Source organism: Neurospora hispaniola, assembly GCF_033458365.1.
Source record: "Neurospora hispaniola strain FGSC 10403 chromosome Unknown B0T23scaffold_3, whole genome shotgun sequence".
Taxonomy (NCBI): Eukaryota; Fungi; Ascomycota; class Sordariomycetes; order Sordariales; family Sordariaceae; genus Neurospora; species Neurospora hispaniola.
The window spans coordinates 3,301,162-3,321,970 of record NW_026944408.1 but is presented as its reverse complement, the minus strand read 5'-3'; the positions used below and the strand labels follow the sequence as shown (position 1 = coordinate 3,321,970).

The window sequence follows — 20,809 nt, the reverse complement described above, 5'->3', positions numbered from 1 at the left end:
CCTGAAACACCAGTGAACCAAACTACGGAGGACATGTGGGAGAAACGCAGTAGGCGCAGTAGGTAAACTGGATCAACCATTAGGAATTCATCTCGCCTCTACCTAGTCGTGCTAGCAGTCTCTAGCGGGACACTTGTTTCCAATGGGCAATAGGCAAGAGATCCCATCATCGGGTCAAACGCCCAAACCTCCGTTCGTTGTTCGGCGGGACGGCTCGTTCGATTTGTATGCACGGTGTCGGAGACCCGGTGGGTAACATATGTGCTGATGCTGGGTCAGGTGTCCTTCTTCTTTGAGGAACAAGGAGTTTGTGAACCCTGATGGACAGGCTGGACTGATAGACCGACTGAAGATGGATGGAGGATGGCCAAGGACACTACGCCAGAGATATGCTCACCTACGGTACACACAGTACATATGATTCCTTTACGAACGGAATGTCGTCAGCTGATGCCTACCTGTCTTGTCTTGAAAGGGGAGGGAGGGAGTTGGCTACTCGTTGGATAGGTACGAAAAGGAGTTTCTGTGGCTTTCGCTCCGGGAATTCTACCCGGCCCATGCTGCTGTGAGCCAGGAAAGCCCGGAAAACATGCAACTTTCTCCGAGCTACTATGGTACAGTCGGATGATCTTCTTGCGGTTTGTTTCTCACGGCATGTCACCATGTTCGTCCATCAACAAACAATATGGCTGAGGAGTGAAAGGGATCTGCTAGGTTAGGTATCATCGAATAGCTTGCGGCAAATACGAATACGTTAGGGCTATGTGGGCTGTGGGACTACGGGTTATGTATGCTCTCGTGTCCATCCATCTACCGCAAGATTCACAACCTTACCATAACCATCCGACCAACGAACCAACTATGTAACGAGCTAACCAGCCAACCGGGATGGTGGTGTCGTCTCCCATAACGCTCCGCCTCGGTTCCTCGTCCGCTCATCCGGCTGCCCGCTCCGCTTGTCGGCAGGCCTTTTACATAGTGTACATGCATGTCATGTTTCTTTTCGGGTTTTGTTTCGTTTGGTGCCGTTTTGTTTCGTTTCGTTTTTGCGGCGGTTGAGTTTATTTTGTCGCTTATCTGGAACCTATAATTTACACCGTTATAGGCAAGGACGATGAGGGATCAAGGGTTTATGTACACCGATCTGTTTTGTGTTACATAGTGTTTGTTGGCTGGCTGGGCAAAAAGATCAAGCATGGGGTGAATGGACCCCCCCCCCCCCCTCGAAAGGATGAAGAGATGAAAGATCCCAATCAAGACAGCTTAGAGATGGAGGTGTATGTAAGCGGTGAAGAGACTCAGCCTCACTTCGATACGTCTCCTCCTCCTGTCCAGGACGGAGTTCACTGTCACGTATCTTCGGTTTTGGTGAGTGTGCTAGGTATTATAGGCTGACTGGCTGGTAGGGATATGGATGTAGTTTATGTTGAATGGGTGGTGGTAAAGGGGTGACGGCGGTGGCAATGGCTGAGTGATCGTATGACGAGGACACAAGCTTTTGACACAGTACAGAAGAGACTGGAGATAGAGATGATAGATCTGTTGCCGGCGGAGAGTTGAGTAATGTGGTTGAACCCGGACGAGCTCCGGCGGGAGTTTGGGGGTGCTTACAGTGGCGATGACTAGAGCTAGGTATTTGCAGTATCCCGTATGAGGTCCGCAAGTGCTGCTGAAACTATTGTTCGGTAATGCAAAAATGAGAAGGCATGGCAAACCTCAACCACCTTAGTACGCATGTGTTATTGTTGCTGCTATTGTAGTCACATTAACTACCTTTTTATATCTATAAGACGCCTTTTCCATGGCCTTTGGATGTGTTGTAGTGTTTGATTCGCGGTTCGGTCACTTTTTACAGTAATTCCATGACATCTTGAGGTTTGGGATAGTTCACGGTTAACCGCTGCGCTATGTTGCCGGCGTGCTTCAATCCGGCTGCTTGTTGGAAGGAGGTCTGCGACAGTGTCCGGTTTATAGACCGTGTTGATTTTGTCGGGAAAGGAGCGATTCAGGTGGCAGATGTGACGGTGGAGGAGCTGGCAACCTAGTTGAGATGGACAGGAAGGCATGATGGAGTATGTCAGTAGCAGTAGACTGCCAGGGCTGCGAAGGATATCCCATAGTATTGACTTTGAGGCTGGAAACGTATCGATTCGCTTGCCCTAGATGACGATTAATGCTTAGAGGTATCCTCGTCTTTCGTAGATGATTATGGGCTGTTACTGCTCGTTCAACCACATGTTTCTTTGTAGATGACCGGGAATTATTTACAGCCTGACCGATTTCCAGCTCTCACGATTATGTTCAAGGGACACCTGTTCTGACTAACTGGCAGAAAGCAAATCGCGGACTGAGGTAAAAACGAAAGAGGAAAACACAAAACACAATTCATACATTGCTTACCCTTGGTCAGCGTCAGCGTCTCAGAACATTACACAACATCCAGGCCATGATCACGAGCAGCTGCGCTATTCCTATAGAACATCCCTTTTAAGGTTCAGCTGTCGTCAGCGTGATAGCTGAGGGTATCACACGCAGACGCCACTGACAATAGCTGACAGCATGGGATATACTTGACTAACAGAACGGAATCAGCTGCTGGAAGCCGTTTCATGCAAGTAATCCGTTTATTTGGAAGAATATATCTTGGTTTACCGTGACAGAATGTGACAGGTAGGATTAAGGTCCATGAGATGGTTCCTATGTTTCTCCAGAGTAGCTGCACAACAGTGACTCGGTCAAGAGTTGGACAACTAATGCACTTCTTTCTTTCTTTCCGAATGAAATGTACTAGGATCGAAGCGTTCTCCTCGGACCAGATAGTTCAGACTGGGGGATAACTGTACTGTGAAGATTAGACGTAGGAACTGAATGTAAGTTCAAGAAAGAAAAGCATACATGCACCATAGATGACACTATTAAAGCCCGTGACGCGAAGCTGTTGCTTATGATAGCAATCTCCATTACAACAAAATATATTTCCTAGCTCTAGAAACACAGATGTTCAACTCAAAACAATTATTTTTTTGCGATATCTCTGAGAGGCACATCCACTTCCTTAGCTTACCATCGCACACGTTTTTCAAGTGACCAAGAGCGCACCGATGACTAGTCGTGAAGATTAACCGAACTTGGACAGCCCAAAACTGCTCAATTTAGCTAGGAAAGGCGTGGGAAGCACGTCACTAAAGCCTGTTCGGAATTATTTGATCCAGGAAGTGGTTCAACTGTGGTCAAAAACCGTGGAAGAGACACATGGACGCATGACAGAGCACACCAAAAGAGTACAATATCGAACCGTGACGTGTTCGGTTTGATTTACCTATCAATCTTCTGGGTATCCGAACCAGTCACCGTGGAAAAATTGGATATTTGACAGCCAATTCCACTAATCAGGTTTTTGAGGCGGCAGCTTCAACTTTATAGCGACGGGAAACTATCACCTCCAACGCAATGATCAATGCCATCACGACAACGAGGCGGCTCTTAATTGTAGGTCGATGTATAGGACATTTGTATCTTTGGTTTTCCGGCAGGTCTAGAACAGAGCTTGTCGGCGAGTGTTGTGGTACAGTTACAACGATGATGGTGGCTGAGTGCCAGTCGACTGCGAGGCTAGCTAGAGGTAGCCAGCCGCTAAGACAGTCCAACACAGCAAATTGTTGCTATTCCCTGGGTATCAATCTGCTGACCTTGATAATGACGCAAATACCCAAAAGAACATCCCAGAAGTTATGATCGAAACAGACAAATCCGTCTCATTTCCATCCATACTTCCCCGCAGCGTCTTTGCGATTGTTCCTTCCCTGAGCCCAACTATCCTCCAACGCTGACTGGTTGCTCTGCGCCATATTGACCATCTGTCTGAGACTGTGCTTGCCCGGCGCAATCGACCGCACTGGGTTGTAAACTTGCTCGCCAGAGGCCCTCAGCGCGTTGTTATGCTCATACTCCTGCTCCATGTTGAAATTTACGATCTTGGCGCCTTCTGGAATCTCAAATGCGTCTCTATTCTTGCCTCCACGCTGCCTCCCGAAAAGCTCTCTGCGTGCTGTCTTGTTCAGAGCAAGATCGTCAGCTATGGAGCTGAGGGACTGCTGGTGGCTCGCATTACTAGGCGCAGAGTTATAGGTGGAGGTAGTAGGAGCGGTGTAAGAATCGTAGTCGCCTGTTACATCGTCCTCATGATATTCATAGTTGGTCGAAGGATCTGGGGCCGTGAAGAGGGGCTCGTAGGCACCAGTGGCTGATGTTGTTGCTGTGGTTGTTGTTGGTGTTGGGGTGGCTTCCTCCTCCTCCATAGAGAAGAGCGAGACCTGCTTCCTTTTCGGAGCTGCTGGTTGCGCTGCTACCACAGTGACTTGTGCCGATGGGGCTGGCGCCGTTGTTGTTGCCGCCTTGTCCCCGACACTCTGGGTAGCTGGTGTTTTGGGTGTCACAGCAGCCTTCTTCTTCTGAGGCTTCCTTGCTACGGAAAGTGGCTTGAACATGAGTGGCTTTCCAACCAATTTGACTTCTTCCTCGGGTTTCTGTCCTTCTGGTATTGATGGCCCTGCCGGAGTCTTCTTTGGTGCAGGAAGGTTGAGTCCAGAGGAAAACCCGGGCCCTGACGTCGGTTCTGATTCTCCAAAGCCATCGTCCTCATTGCCATTGCCAGTCCTGGAAAAAGCAGGTTCCGCGCCAGTTCTAAGGTTTCCGATCGGCTTGGGCTTGTTGCTGTTGTCGCCCGCTGGCACTGATGTAGAAGCAGTGTTGGCGATGGGCGCCGTCTTCTTGGGCGCTGGTAGAAAAGACCCGAAACTGCTAAACCGACTGGATCCTCCTCCAACTGTCTTGGCCCGCTTTGCTGGTGGTTCATCTTCTGCCGGTCTTGACTCGGAATCTGTGCCTGCGCTGCCTAGGTTGACGATGATTTTGCCTGAGCCAGAGCCGGAGCGGTCGATGAGCTTTTGAAACGGTTTCTTCGTCGTTGAGGGAGCCACGGCGGGTGCAGGTGTGGGCGCTACTGGCTGCTGAACAGGTTCGGAATCCGAGTCCGAGTCGGAACCATAGTCTACCAAGCCCATCTTGATCAATTTCGGTGTGGTTCTGATTGCTGGGAATCTGACAGTTGATGGTGTTGGGAGACGAAAATACGACGCGACGTCAACTTTCATGGCGTTCAGTTGTCCACTGGGGCGGTCTTGGCAGCAACGTCCAGGGGGCGTCATAAGTCTGGGCCCGGCCCGTTTCCCCAGCATTGTAAGGAAAGGGAACCCCACCAACAATTTGCACCAACGGCCCGGCAATTGCCCCTGTGCCACGACAGCTGATAAGATAAGGGAGCGCTTCCCTTAGGTTCCCTTGTGAAACGCCCGGGCGGGTGCTGATCCCCTCCCCGAATGCAGTGGCCCCCAGGGACTCCCTACACTACCCGCTAGAACATCATCACCCTCGCTAGAACTTCACCTTGCGACACATCATCATTCTCCAACCGAACACCGCATACCACTTTGTCACACGACACAAGGCTTAAGACACACGGAAAGCAATCAGGACCACGAGAGTCGCACGAATCCCTTACCTCGAAACAAGGAAGCGCAGCGACAACGACTTCCCCTACACAACAGCCTCTACTTTACGAGTTAGACTCGCCGGCCGCTACCGTCGCGAAACCAAACCTCGTCGCCAATCAATTTCCACACCCACGTCTGCTATAACAGCTGGTCCCCAAGAGCTCCAAAGACATCACCTTGCCATCGCATTGCAGGTGAATGGTGGTCGGAGCCCGGTTGCGACCCCGTTACGGCGCCTCTTGATATAGCCTGCTTGCCGGTGACTGCGATTGGACCCTCGATTACTCCCATCTCTTCTTGGCCTCGGTGATCCTTATACATGTCCCGACATCAGCCATGTCCGTGATACAGGTGGAAGAGTATGTGTGCTGGGTTGTCCCATGACCGGTGTGGAAAGGCCTCGCCATGTTCGTCCAATCGTGCTGATCCGCTTTCTGCAGTCTGGTTTCCTACCAGCTCCGTACGGGCTATCTGAATGAGGTTGCCGACGGCGTAGGAGAACGGTTGTTTACACTGAATGAAGGCTTCCTCAACTCTGCGCCCTTCAAGTCCACCGGTTGGCGCCCGAATCCCGCCCTCATCAAACGAACCCACTCTCCTCCTATACCCACCGCGATCGCATCCGAATACTTTCAGGCCCCACGAGTAGCTGCGCTGCCGCTTGAAGATGAAGGAGAGGAGGAGAACTTGTTTCCGGGCGGGGGCATTGCTCTGGGTCCCAGTGTAGCAGCAAAGCGCCGTAGGAGGAGAGAACAAATGGAGGATGAAGACGACAGCAGTGACCTAAGCGACGAGAGCGACGAGGAGCCCGACCACCGAGCTGCTCCCCAAATCAAGTTTGCAAAGATGCCCTTGCGCACTCGGTCTGGCTCTTCGCCGATTCAATCGTCCAACCTGCGCCAGGCAACAACCATGTCACCACCAAAACCGGCAGTCAGAAGAGGCTCTCAGTCCGCCCTGGAGACGGTAAAGGAGAGAGCAAGGAGCGATACTGTGACGAGTAGCGAGGTATCATCAGACCACGAGTTTGATGCTTCTGGGTTCCACCGGGCGAGAGAGGCTGCCCAAGCTGCGGCAGCCCGCGCAGCTAAGCTATCGGCCAAGCTGAACACAGATCCTTCCATGGGCATGAAGCGAGAAGCCAGCGATTTGCTCGAGGACGAAGAGGACGACGATGACTCGGACGCTTCGGACATATCCGAAGCCTTTGTCGAAAGTATCGACTCAGCGTCCATCCTCGATGCCATCAAGAACCCCATGAACGCATCGCCTCAGCATCAAGTGGTTGGTACACCTCCGCGCGAGTACACGAGGAGGTCAACCATGATACGCAAGTCAGTCATGCCACCTCCATCATCGCTGCTGGTAGGAAAGCTTCCACCTCCACGGCCCCTGAGCACGATCCGACCGATCAGCGTGGTTCAACCCAAGAGTTTGCTCTCCGCGGCGCTGAAGGCCAAGAAGACCAAACCGGCGCTTCCATTCGACCGCTTTGCATCTCTTTCAGGACAGGGTGACCCGAACCCGATCATGCTCAGGATCTACGCCCCTTTCTCCAAGACTCCATCCAAGCCTTTCGAGGTACTTATTCGCCGAACCGTCCACGAGGGCGAAAGCATGGACAGGCCTGTTACGGTTGCTGACCTGATCGGCCTCAGTTTATGGCGCTATAACGAGGAGAAGCTAGAACCTTCACTCCCTAGCGACAAGCTCAACGTCAATTGGTGGACGCTCCGCATGGTGGAAGAAGACGGCGAAGTGGACGACGACTTCCCGCCCTTGGAGCGGAAGAAGCAGCTCATCTCCTTCACTACAGCTAACAACAAAGCCGGACGGTCACGCTCCAACTCCAAAGTCTACGACATCTTCGCCCTTTCCAAGGCATCCGAAGACGAATTCGAAGAAAACCAAAAACTCACGCCGCAATTCGAGCAGGAACAAGCCGGCGGGAGCCTCGAGGAGGAGGAAGAAGAAGACAAGGACCTAACACCACGCGGCACTCCCCGACCAGACAACTCCCTCCTCCCCGCCGCCGAGCCCCGAGGTAACCCGCTGCTCAACACCACCTACCGCCCCGGCGTAACCATGTACGCCGACATGCCGCAGCCCACCCAGCCGACGCAGAGCACTTCGCGCGGCGAGAAGCGTCTTCTGCGCATCCACATACACTCCTCGGACGTGCCAGCCGGGCAAATGATCACGCTAGACGTGACCACGGAAACCTGGCTCGCCGACGTGCTCGACACGGCCTGCCGCAAGCGCCAACTAGACAAAGCCAACCACGTGCTCAAGTTGCCACAATCCGGCATCGTCGTCCCCCTCGACCGCACCGTCGGCTCGCTAAACAACGTAACGGAACTCGACCTGCACCGACGACGCTTCGCCACCGACGGTCCCTTGACCATGACCGGCTCCCCCAGCAGCTCTTCTCCTCGCCCACCCTTATTTGCAGATAACTCATCCACCTGGACAACAAAATCCAAAAAGAGCAGGGGCATCATGGGCGTGCACCCGCTCGCCAAGGAGGTCCTCAAGCAGGACGAGCTGGGCATCGGCGCGACGGCAGTCAAGAAATACACGGTCTGGCGGAAGCAGCCGATGCGGCTGCTGTCCGAAAAGATCTTTGTCATTGACGGCGAGTACATCCACATTATGCCTTCGGCGGGCGGGAAGAACCCAGGGGAGATTGTGGATGGGAAGGCAACGACGGTGCATTTCAGTAATGTGGTGGGGTGCAAGGTTTCGAGGAAGCATCCTAATAACTTTAAGGTATGTTTGTCTATCTTACCCCACGTTTGCATGCATCTTTCTTTCCATGTTTGGTTGATGAGAGGTTTCCCGGGTTGTACATCGCTAACGGCTCGTGTTTCTAAACTCAACAGCTTGTGGTGTACAAAGCTACGGAAAGCAAACGGTATGACTTCCAGACTAGCAGTGCGGAATGTGCAGCGGAAATCGTGAACGAGCTCAAGAAAGGGATCTCGCCTTATCGGGAGGTGTAACCTAGCGCTATCCTGGGTACCTCTGGGGGGGGGGGGGGGGGGGGGGGGGGGGGCTCGAGAGGAGGGAGGCCTCTTGAGGGTTTGCGGCTCAACTGTGCCGCTACGGTGCGGGTTAGCTTGCCGGATTGAGGGCCTAGAAGTGTAACCTCTACTGGCCAAGTCAAGGTTGTTGCTATCTTGGCTCTTCTGTCAAACACATTCTGCTAAGCCTTCCTGGGCTGCTGAGACCTACCAGCTGTACATACATGATGCTTCTCCTGCATGCAAAGCCACGAGCGAGTAGCCACGAGTTTTTGATTAAATTTTGTTCTGCATCAATCAAAGCGAAGGCACAAGGCACAAGACAGCTGATCATCAACAAAGGTCCGCATTTTCGTGCTTCTGGTGCAGTGGTGTTATCCGATTGCCATTTTGTGATCGACCGTTTATCGGTTTCTTCGGGGCACACCCTGATGAACCCAGGATCGAAGACTCCTAACAGACAGAACGAACAGCCACTATCTGACGAATCACATGTGCCACTTACGCATTCCCAAAAATTACGGTTCGTCTTCAATCTTATTATACCTCTCAAAAGGAACACAACGCGTTACCGCAGTGCACCTGCTGACTGTCGGATGGTTTGATGGCTTGGAGGAGCACACACAGCCTTTAATTCAGCCACACGCGTGGTATTTCCTGCGCCGTTTGTCGGCGGCAAGTAACAAATGAGACCCCCTCGCTGTGAAAGCTTGAGCTTGCGTGGCCTCTTGCGCCACCGGTTCACCGTGTAATGATTGCTCTCATGCCGTTCGGACATGTGACGTGCTAACAACTTCTGGTGTCACATTGGACAAGGTTTGTTACTGACAGGCTTGTGTACGTCCGATCATGTGGATTTACCTATAATCATTTTGCCTGCCTGCCTTGCCTGACCTGAGTGGCACCTGTGATGGTCCTTGGAAGCTCGTTCGTGAGACTGTCACGGATATATATACAACATTCGAAGTGGAACAGGGACGGCGGAGATATTTGACGAACTGCTCATCAACGCATCCGAGTCCACTGTTTGTATTGGGCGTTCATATTGACACCATTCCATAGGTGTGACGGTCGGTGTCGTGAGTATCGTCGAACGGTCTCTTCGTCATACCTTCACCAGGTGGTTTGCAGATGACTGGCAGCTGACAGCTGCCACCTGGTTCGTTCCCGTCGAACGGAGGACGGACGAGGAGACAGGCATGAACAAAAACGGGTGACACAATTCGACGCCAGAAGCTCGCTCGCTCGCTCGGGTTGAAGCACACGCTTTGCCTCATCCTCTTTCGGCTCGTCTGTTTTCCTGGGCTGCATCAGCCAAGCAAACAACGGTGACACAGTAAGAAGTGATGTCATCGAATGGATAGAATTCGCGAGAATTGCCCATCCCGGTTGGTCCATTAGTGTACACTAGCGATACTAGTGTAGTGTACTTGTCGAGTCTGCGCCTAGCGCAGATTGCGGGAGCGGGAGCCAATTTGAAGAAAGACGTTGAAGATCAAAAGTTGGAGAAGCTCCCTAGTCTAGTTTCTGAGAGCCGTGGACGCTCATCACAAAGCAAAGGAAAACCCTGACACAGGCCGTCATCACATCACCACCCACTTTCTTGGAGCCGCTCTTCCGAGCAGCGTGACGAACGGTACCAAATCCGAAGCGAGGTGAAACCAATCAATCAATCAATCTGAGTGTCCGAGTGGCGAAAAAAAAGACGGCCGAGGTCCCAAAGGCCGTTCATCGTTCAAGGTTCAAACACACACATCAGATGGGCCTGGGCATTGACTAGGTTCAGGAACCAGGAAGTCCAAGGGTCTACCAGCGGGTTCATGCTGAACTGCAAGGGGTTGAAACACATGGTTTCCGAGTTTAATTGCTTTTTTTGGTGATTTCCTGCTTTTTCGTTTTCTGAATCCATCTGAAAGTTGAAAGAATGAGCGGTGGAGTTTACAAGTTTGATAAAAGATCCCATGGGAATCTGAAGAACAGTAGCCGAGTGATGATGAGTGATAGATACCATGAGAGTCCGATGGCGCAGAAGAGAAAAGAAACGACGGCCATGTTGTGCAACCCAACGCTTACGTTACCGTAACTACTCTCTCCAGGCAAGCAATAAAGGGGAACAGATTGAACACGAGCAGGCAATGGGTGGGATTCTGTGCCAATAGTAGACCTCGGAGACAATGAAGAAACCAAAAACAGTCAACAAGAGTGCCTTCACCACCTACGTACAGCCACACCCCAGACCTTCATGCCGTGGAACCCGTGGACCAGATTTCCCGGCTTTTGAGTGGATGGCTGGAGCCGCCTTTCCCCACATTCGATCGGGATGGAGGGCAGACGCGGCTCGACAAGGGAGCGCGGCCAGTGTGGGTGTGAGGGTGGTAACGATGGAGTGTGAATGGTTGGCTGGTCCATTGCAACACTCCACAATTCCTGGTGTTTTGGCGCAACTATGACGACGTTCCAGGAAAGCTCATCGCCCAGCAAGGCCAAGCTCCGAGCTGTCGTTCAAGGGATTCCATCGAGATGGCTGACATTGCGGCCCAAGTCTGGCCCATTCCTTGCCGACCATAAAGGATTCATTTCTAGTGCTCTGGAAGGGGAAAGTATGTCGACGTTGGGGTCGAGCATTGACTGCAATCTGCAAAGGGCAGTGAGGAAGTAAGGGCACGTCAAATGTGGTTCCCGTAAAGAATTACTAGCGGCAGCAGTCTTTGGATGAGATTGAAAGCGACCTGAAAGCGTTTGCCCGGAAATTATTTGACGGGGAAACCCCAGGCTCCACCAGACACAGCCAGCCCCGGCAATATCGACCCAGCAACGGGGCGACGACGACGACGAGGCAGCCATCATCATTTCTGTTATTACTAGTGACTTGCACCTCAGCTTTGGGGAGCCACCTATCAGCCATAGATGGATCACCACGCACCATGCAGGTTTGGATTCGCCTTGTACAACACAGCCGATTCGCTCGTCATCCTTTCAAAGCGGGTGGCAGGACACATCCTGGTGGGTAAAAAAAAGGGAATGTGCAAGTGAGAGGATGGATTCAGTCAGTCATCCAGGCAGCCAGGGCCGTGAACGCCATCAACAATGGCATTCGACCGATATAAAAGAACTGTGGCTACTATCCGAGTAACCACAAGGCCGAAGTAGTCTGACGTTAAGCAGATTTGTACCTCCTCCTCATGAGATCGTCGGCAGGAATACACTCAGTTGTAGGTAATCCGGATCCCAGCCACACCAGGTCTTTGTCAACATGTTTCGCCGCGTGGTTGGGTGCAAGTGCACACAGTGCGTACCTGCAGTGAGAGTGGGTGGGAAGTGTCGGTACGTACCTGTACCTATGGACGGCGGATTCACTTGTTCCCTCCAGTCGTTGCCCGCTTGGAACAAAAAGAGAAGGAGCTGAGAGAGGTGGGTGGTGGGGGAGGTGTGACGGGCTGGCTCCCAGGATTCAGGTCCTTGTTCACAGGTCAGTCAGGTCGGGTTTGTTTGCCTTGCTCTGCCCTGCCCTGCCCTGCCTGCTTCTACATCTGCCACTGCTCTGCTGAGCCTGCCTCGCACTCGCCCTTGCCCCTCATCCATGCTTGACCTGCGCCTCTCCGATATAAGTATTTGTCCCTTCTTCTCTTTCCGCTTCTCTCCTACGATCCAACAACTCAAGATACCCATTTCACATTTTCTTGCGCCGCAATCCCCAAGAGCATCACTGGCCTAATACCATCAAACAACAGAAATCTCAAAGACTAAACAAACAACCATCAAAATGAAGTTCTCCGCTGTCCTCGTTGCCCTCGCCCCTCTGGCTCTTGTACGTTCCTCTCGATCTACATACCTGTGATGCCATCCACAGCTGCTAACCACCGAAAAAAAACAGGCCCAGAACTCCATTCCCCAATCGGCTTCCTCTGCTGTCGCCTCCCTGTCTAGCAGCATCACTTCTGCTCTCGCTTCGCAGAGCTCTGCCGCTGCCTCCGTTTCCTCCTCGGTCAGCTCCAAGGTCAACAGCATCTCGACTAGCGCCGACTCTGCTGTTGCTTCCGTAACCAGCGAGGCTGGCGACTCTATTGCGTCTCTGAACTCTCAGCTCGCCACCGCCACTGGTTCTGACAGGGCTTCCATCACGTCTGCCCTTGCCTCGCTCGCCAGCGATGCCAGCTCTGCTGTCAACTCCATTACCAGCGAGGCCGCCTCTGCTGCTAGCTCTGTTACCAGCAACCCTGCCGCCCCCATGAAGACTGGTGCCGTCGCCATGGGTGCGCTCTTCGGTGGTGCTGCCGTCCTTGCCCAGCTCTAAGTTCACTCCTGAGTCAGGAATGAGTCTGGAGTTGGTTTAAACCATCATCCACGGAATGTTCTTACGAATACCAAAGTCTACCATTGATGCACGATTATGTTTCGACATTCACGAGTTCCGAGGTTACTTGTACAACAAGTACACACGACAAATTTGAAAAGTGCCCTCTGCAAGGGACTCTCTTACACATGCTCTTTGTTTCAAAAGATTCCCTGCCCAGAATGGGTGTTTCGACGCTTTGCTACGGTTTGATGTCGAGATGACGATAATAGGATTATGGATGGGATTTTTCATTTGTTGGCTTGGAGAAAGTAAAGGAGTTAATCTGACCGGGCTTAATACAATCTTCACACCAACCTCACAGTTTCCCATGGCCTTGTGTGATTTTCTCTTTTTCCTTCACACGAACAGACGACTACACAATTGACCTAAAAACACGGCCAACGGTGAGTGCTCATGATGCTACCATCGATTGCCCAAGCCATTTGTATCCAAAGGTCGGATGAAGAGCTGGCTGGGTCGCTTACCGATAGAACCAACAGTGTCATAAACACCTGGCGAAGCTAAAGCCAAACACAGCCCTTGCTTGCATGATAGCACCAGATTAACATCATGCAAGAGTCAAAAGATCCGCTGAGACATTAACCATCGAGATGTACCTTTTCAGCTATCTTTGGTGAGGTAGACTTGGTCGTGTTACTGCGTCTGTTGCATGTGCTACCTCTACCCAGCGGTTGGTGGACGGGACCTGTCCGATGCAGCCCATCGGCAATGTACATAGGATGCCCTTCGCATCCTCTCGCAACTGCACACTAACTGCATTTGTTACCTTCGGACGCGGCGCTAACATGAAGCCACGCCGACAACAGCCCTGAGTATCTATGTTGTTGCTTGGATTGATTTTACATGAGCACTCGTGACCGTTGTTTCATCCTTCTTCTTCCTTTTTCGGTTGGCTCGTGAAGTTCGGATTCTCTGAGCATGCATAGCATCAGGTCGGGTGTTGGCGGGCTCGCGGTTGTAATGTTGTTTGGCGTGCCGAAACCCAGACTCGCCTGACCACCAAACCTGCGAATGTGTGGTCCTTGGATTGGTGTCGATAGGAGGGAAAGGATGAACAGATTCCCCCAGTGCCAAACTCGGAACAGAATATTTTAAAAGAACACCCTCATGTAGTACAAGATGCTTTCGGGAGCTGATTCCTCTCCTTTTTGATGCAGTTCTGCATACATTCTAGTGACAAATGAGCGAGTGTCCAGAGGGTGTTCCAACGGGCGGACGTCTAAAACCCGACCTTTTCTTTTTTTCATGCAGAAAGCACATGCCTATCTGTCTGCAGACTTTCACACCCGACAAAAGTGTCAAGACCAGCGCATATACATCTGCATAACGGAAGCGTGCGAAGTGCGTACACACATTTCCTTAATGCTGGAAGGCAGGCTGTGTAATAAGGGGCTGTGGCTGCGGTTGCGAGAGCTGGTCTCATGGTTTGAGATTCAGTATCGTGGACATGATCACAATGAGGTTGAGGAGTGTCTGAGCTCTGAGTCCGTCGTGAAGCTATTGGGCAGCAAGAATACTGTACAACTACAAGAAAGACAGCTTGGTAAGAATTGAAACTTACTCGAAAGTACAAAGGTGGGAGGTTAAGGAAAATTATACCATCAAGCCATGTTCGTGGGTTCCCTGTGTCCAGAGGAAGAGACAAAGTAGAACTGAACAAAAACAAATACTCTCCAAGAGAGAAGAATGTTAAAAGACAGAATCGTGAGTTGCGAATCTCTGGACTTGCGAGATGACACCATCGAATTCTTGATGCAATTCTACGAGTCAAGGGCCACTTGACCTTCGTCACCTGAGATGATACAGATGATACCGGCGTTGTATTTTATTTTATTTTTTATTTTTTGTTTTTTTCGTCTCGCTTTGCTGGTCATTGTTGACATTGCAGAACTGCTTGCTTGCTTGCTTGCTTGCTTCACAGGAGTTGGTTGTCGTGGGTGTTGGGAGAGAACCTTAGTTCGGAATTCACTCTCCCTTCCAGAGATGACGACCTGCAAAAACAAGTCTGAGGTTTTCCAAGCCTCCCGTCAATCCATTCCAGTACCCACTATGCTTCCGTCATCACTCCCCGCGCGGCTGTGTCTTTGTCGCTGAGGATGTCAAAGATGTCGAGAAAAGTGCCGTTGTCGGGAACTAAGCGGGTTGTCTACCTATGTTTGACTTGTGACTTTTGCCTGTCATTGGAACGTGCGCGCTTCGTGGAATTGTTTAACCGTTTATCCCATCTGGATGGTTGGGGAGATGGGGTGAACGAGGGGGACAAGTAAAGTGTAAAGAGAAGGAACGGACTAGGTGGTTGTCGAATGGTTGACGTGATGGTCTTTTGTCGGTCGAATCAAATTTGGTGATAGTATGTTTTTTTTTTTTTTTTTTTTTTTTTTTTTCTCTTGAAGAAAGGCTACCGTATGAGGAAGCTATGGACGTTGAGAGTGAGGGGAGTTGATTGGGGATGCCGTAATGGTTACAAACCGAAGGGATTCTGAAGCATTGAAACATCATCACTTACAGGTTATTCCATAATTGGGTATACCTTTGTCATATCACTAGAAACCAACCTAGTTCGATGAACACTTGCAGCTCACAATCAACATGATCAAAACAAGCCAGCTCCATGGTCATTTAGATTTAGAAACAAAAAGTTGATATTCATAAGTTGGTATCAAAGAACGAGAGTAAGAAGCCAAAGAGTCATAAGCATCCATCCCCAGTGAACCACATCTCTCCCCTCTTCGCTATCCCTTGGCATAATCGAACCACTCAAAAATAAAACTCCAAACCCACATGGTCCAAGAAAATTCACCAAGCCTCAACCCCCGCCCTCCTCGCCAACCCACCCACACCTCTCGCGCCCCCAACATCCATTAAGAATCCCCACTCTCCCCTTGTAATCGGGCTAATATCATCATAGCCATTCGGCGTCATCGGACCCAGTCGGTTACCGAGCCGATTATACCGCCCACCACCCGGCGACACTTCCCATCTCTCGTTGTCAGAGTCGGACTCGTCGACATCTGAGCTCGCAAGGTGACTGGAGCTGGAGCTACCGCCATTGTGCAAGATCTCATCTAGTGTGTTACCTGATGAGCGAGGAAGCCAGATGTTGATTCTTGTTGCTGTCAGGGCGGTACGGGGAGAATCGAGTGGGCGGGCGGTGTGTTCTTCTTCTTCTTCTTCTTCTTCTTCTGATGGGGACGAGGAAGAGGATGAGGAGGGGGATTGATTGGTGGAATTGGAATTGATGACTGTTGATGGAGAGTCGAAGTCGGATAGGGGAGATTGTTGGCCTTGGACAACGGTGGAAGGGGATGAGGTTTGCGATAGCGATTTGGGCGATCTCTCAAGAGGAGAAAGATTGTTGTAGATGAAACCGCCGCGCTTGGGCTTAGTGGGAGGGATGACCACTTCGAGTTCCATCTTGGCGAGCGTGCGTTGGACACGAATGGGAGTGGTCAGTTCGAGGTCAGACTGGCGGGCTGGGCTGGGGGGAGCAAGGTGTCGCGGTGACTTCTTCTTGGATGGTTTTGGCGGCTTGGGGTCAAATGTGGTTTGGAGCTTGAGGCCCGCGAGCATATTTGGTCTGGCTGATCGGCCGGGAGGTGCTGGAGAGAGTCGGGGAGTGTTGCGGTGCAGTTCTTGCATCTCGGTAACAACGCGCTCGACTTCGCGGGTGGGGGTTCTGTCGTCGATGTCATCGCCAACGTTGATGTCGACGGTTGAGATGGGAACAGCCGCTCGTGGTGGCTGGACTTGGCGATGCTGTTGAGCTCCGTTGACGTTGACCATCCGCACTTCTCTTCCCACACCGATTTGTCCTACACCAATCTGGACATTGCGGTACCAAGCCTCGATGTCGTCCATCTCCAACTTGCTCTCCAGATCAATCTCGTCCATCATGTCGATTTCGTCTAGATCAATGTCCTCCTCTGCTACCATAACCGCCTTTTCGTCCCCACCATAATAGTAAGGACCAACCCACCTCTCAGAAACCGGGGCCGCCGGTAACGGTTTCTCCTTCTTTGTTACTTGCGGCGGCATCTCAATATCCCCCATCAATTCAAACACCCCTTCCACCACTCCCTCCACCCGTTCAACTGTATCATCCACCCACCCCATCTCTCTCACGTCCCGCCCACCTGTATGATCCCTTCTTCCATACGCTCTTCCATACATCCTCCCCACCTCCTCCAGGCTACGATCACTAACCGGGTCCATGAACCTTGCATACGCGCCTACAAGACAACTCTTCTTGAGTTTCTGGCATCCGTTCCCCAGCACCAACCTTCGCAACTCATCCACGGCATCTTCCAGCCTGCGATGCGCAATTGACCTTGACACTGATGGCTTGTGGTTCACCGTCCGGGTGTAGCACTGCAGCGCCGAACGAAAGGTGTACAAGTGGTCAAGTGAAAGGAGGCGGAGACCCGCTGCTCCAGAGGAAGAGGAGGAAGGGCCGAAGAGGACTTCGTTTTGGGCGAGCGAGCGGTGGAGAAGCTCGGGCGGCAGGCCAAGTGTCGAGGCAGGGATGGGTGGTGGGAGGGAGGAGGGGGAGATGTTGAATTTCTTGGCGGCTTTTTCGAGAGTGGAGGAGAGGAGCTTGTCTTCTTTTTCCCTGAGCGGGATAGCATGGACGAGGCGAATGCCAAATTCTGAGGATGTGGGTGAGGGGATTTGCAGGAGGGCGGGGCCGAAGCCGCGGGTGGCGTGGAGACCGGCGCTGGGGAGGCAGGTGGTGTTGATGTTGTTGTCACCGGCAGCCATGGAGGAGGTGATGGATGCAGGCGTTAAGGGCACCGAGGGCGCTTGGGCGGCGCCCGGGCTGAGTGGCCATCGTGCTTGTCCTACCCGGCCGCGGTGATTAGTGAAGACGGAATCGACTGTTGATGCTGTCGAGGCTGAAGTGAGGGAGGCTTCTGAAAATGTGGGCGAGGTGGCTCCGTAGCGGTAGTCCGTGTTGATGTTGATTACCCTCTCCTTGATCGGACCGGTGTCCCCACGAACAAATTGCTTGAATGCGTGAGCAAAGGTGGGCTTGGCTGGGGTACTGGCCACCGAGTTGGAAGTCGAGGAGGAAGGGGTGCTGCCGCATGAGAAGGACTGAGCGGACGGGGATCCGAGTGGAGAGGTCGGAAGCTGATAGTCCTTGCGGATGACCAGTAGAGTGAATTTTGCTCCTTTCCTCTGGAGTCTTTTGGAAGCATACTCAAGAGCCGAGGTGAGGTTGCCAGGAAGGTGATCACCGCCCTCGGCGAGAGAGGGACCAGCGCCTAGAGGAGGTGAGATGCGGGTCTTGAGTGGGAGTAAAGAAGACATCTTTGTGATCTTGTTTTCGGTTTCAACAGGGTATAATGAAACTTGGCGGAGAATGACTGAATGAGGACGGACGACTGGTAACGAGTGGTGTCAAGGTCCCGCCTGTCGTTGGGGATAGTAGTGTCACCGTCGCCCGTAAGCTCGAAGGTTCAAAAATAATAATAAAAAGACCGAAAAGTCAACACGAGAGCAGGGTGGTGACAAGGAAATAGAGAGTGATGATTGGCTCAACCAGATGTTCCCTCACATTCATAAGATGTTGTTTCCCTATCACCAATCCCGTTGCTTCATGATATTGGAATGGAACTGAAGAGGGATAAAAGAGAACTGGAGACTTGATGAAACAAGAGGGACCCATCAAGTTTTAACATCTGAACAATTCCCAGTCTAGCCCAAGATGAAACCACCCAAGGGACCCGAAGGATTGGGTTGAGGGGGTAAAATTCTGAAACGAGCTTGAAGAAAGTGGGATAAAAAAAGAGCTTGGGACTGGTTGTTGGGCGGGTATGCAGCGGTGTCTTCTGCGGTGATGAGTTAGAAGAAGGATGCTTGAACACATGCAGACAGGGGGAGGGGTGAATGGGATTAATTACCCTCCTTTGGGCGTCAACGAGCAACCTCGTTTCACCTTTCTCACATCCAGAAGAAAGTGACCGAAGTCAATAATTTGCCCAGAACACGTCCACGAAATTTCCTGGAGGCCTGTCACGCCTGAATATTGTCCGTGGATGGCCCATTTTCCCACCGCTACGGTGACATTTGCACCCGCAGAAATGCAAGCGAGCAGAAAAAGACAAGCCAATGGGCGTGGTGGGCGTCGATGGCGTTCTGCGGTGGTGGTGGTTGTGGTGGTTGTTGTGATGTTGGCCTTCGAGCGGAATGCACCCAAGTGGATCACTTGGCTTGTAAACATTCAGCACAGTACAATAACCGTACCTAAGCTGTGCTTGTGAGGGCCCCTTCTCGCCGTGCTGTGCTCCTCGCTGTTTTCCTTCCCCTTTGCTTCAGAACTCCTAGAATTAATGTTCGATTGACTTCTTTTCTTTATCACTCGGTGATATCGAGTCTCACATACCCCATTAGCTTTCTTCACAGGGAAACTGTCCCCCACCAAGATCCTCATCCACTCAGCGGATGCTTAAGACGGGAGGAAGCAACCGAACACTCTCTCCTCAACAACCTAATCCCACCGTACCTGCACAGCCTCGTCACTGTGACAACTGCAACGGCGCAACCGCCAGATATCCCACCGAATCCACCAAGGTTGGTTCGACCACTAGTATTCATTAGTCTGGTCAGGGGGGAATCGGCGGCTAAATCCTTGGCGATGACACAACAATCTACACTAATGGTACTCTTGCCCTACTGGACGAGGTCCATCCCCAATTGTCCTAAACCCCAGAAGGACAAAATGAAATGGCTAGGTACGTACGGTTTCAATATTCAGTATGGCATGTTGGTTCTTGAGAAATTGCATATTCATGGCAAGATCACGATTTGATTATGGGACGAAACAAATTAACTGGACACAGAAACGCGTGAGGATTTGACCTGAGGTCTCAAGCTTACTTGCACAATCACCGTCCAAGCTGGACTCAGGTCTATTGCAGTATACCTATATGTGGAACTGGTGGTCCGGCCTTTTTTTCTTTATTTCTTTTTTTTTTTTTTTCTCCCACTCAGTGTGTGCTTGAATGACAATCGTGGCGCCAGTTGCCTGAACTGGTTGACATCGACCTGCTTAGCTTTAATGATTCTGATGTTCTCGACGCTCTTGTTACCCCGCGAGTCCGCGTCAATTGGAAGCGCGGAAGAAGTGATCATCGGAAGATCATCCAAGGACCGATGTAGCAGGCACTTGTGTCACTAATTGCAAAGACGAAGAAGAAGAAGAGGGTCTCAAACGTAGGGCTGACAGGGGTCCATACTTTTGCCTAGCATTCATAGTTTATGGTGTTTTGGCCGCTTTCTTCCTCTCTCCCAAAGCGGTGATTTACTCTATATTCATTCCAAAGTTACGCATGCCCGTCCCTGTAGGCGTGCACAGCATGGCTTTCTTTTCCCCCGTATCATGCAGTTAACCATTTCCATCTACATCTACTTGCCCGCCTATCCACCTGTCTGCCTGCCTGTCTGCCTGGCTGGCCTCCATCCTATCGACCAGGCCTGTCACTTTCACAATGCTTTCATAGCCGCGATCCATGATGAGAATCATGCCAGTGAACTCGGCGATTCGACAACAATCAGCAAATAAGGTGACCATGAAAGTCTAAGTGTGTGCGTAGAGCTATGTTAACCCCTAGAGTCTGCAATACTCTAAAAGGCTAAGATTTGATACCGAGCCAAAGAAATTAGAATGACAATTTGCCCTAACCGTTTATGCCCAAGACGCCATCGCTTTCCCTACCAGACCAAATATCCGCGTTGATTGTCCGTAAGTACCATCCCATGCAGAGAAAAGAAATCAAGGGCGACGTAAAACATGCTGATTCTCCCACCTTTTCGCTTTTTGACCTTTCCATTGTTTCTCTATACCTTTCACACAATGAACGCCTCTGCCTTGTCAT

The 20,809-nt window shown here is 51.5% G+C and overlaps 4 protein-coding genes across 4 annotated transcripts; 2 read left to right on the top strand and 2 right to left on the bottom strand.

Moving 5' to 3' along the window:
• Nucleotides 1-3,745: 3,745 nt before the first annotated feature.
• B0T23DRAFT_121379 (mitotic checkpoint regulator, MAD2B-interacting-domain-containing protein) lies at nt 3,746-5,121 on the bottom strand. The gene has a single exon (XM_062832043.1). The coding sequence runs from the start codon at nt 5,061-5,063 to the stop codon at nt 3,756-3,758; it is 1,308 nt and encodes a 435-aa protein (XP_062694361.1). The 5' UTR covers nt 5,064-5,121; the 3' UTR covers nt 3,746-3,755.
• Nucleotides 5,122-5,888: 767 nt separating this feature from the next.
• B0T23DRAFT_315319 (stress-activated map kinase interacting protein 1-domain-containing protein) lies at nt 5,889-8,554 on the top strand (the record flags this gene model as incomplete). The annotated part of the gene is made up of 3 exons (XM_062834853.1): nt 5,889-5,911; nt 5,993-8,321; nt 8,435-8,554. 3 exons carry the CDS (start codon nt 5,889-5,891, stop codon nt 8,552-8,554), a joined length of 2,472 nt encoding a protein of 823 aa, XP_062694360.1.
• A 3,784-nt stretch (nt 8,555-12,338) lies between these two features.
• B0T23DRAFT_394996 (uncharacterized protein) lies at nt 12,339-12,869 on the top strand (the record flags this gene model as incomplete). Its single annotated transcript, XM_062838161.1, has 2 exons — nt 12,339-12,383; nt 12,450-12,869. The coding sequence occupies 2 exons, from the start codon at nt 12,339-12,341 to the stop codon at nt 12,867-12,869; spliced, it is 465 nt and encodes a 154-aa protein (XP_062694359.1).
• Nucleotides 12,870-15,448: 2,579 nt separating this feature from the next.
• On the bottom strand, nt 15,449-18,242 carry B0T23DRAFT_336190 (uncharacterized protein; the record flags this gene model as incomplete). Its single annotated transcript, XM_062835802.1, has 1 exon — nt 15,449-18,242. The coding sequence occupies one exon, from the start codon at nt 18,240-18,242 to the stop codon at nt 15,729-15,731; it is 2,514 nt and encodes an 837-aa protein (XP_062694358.1). The 3' UTR covers nt 15,449-15,728.
• Nucleotides 18,243-20,809: the final 2,567 nt, after the last annotated feature.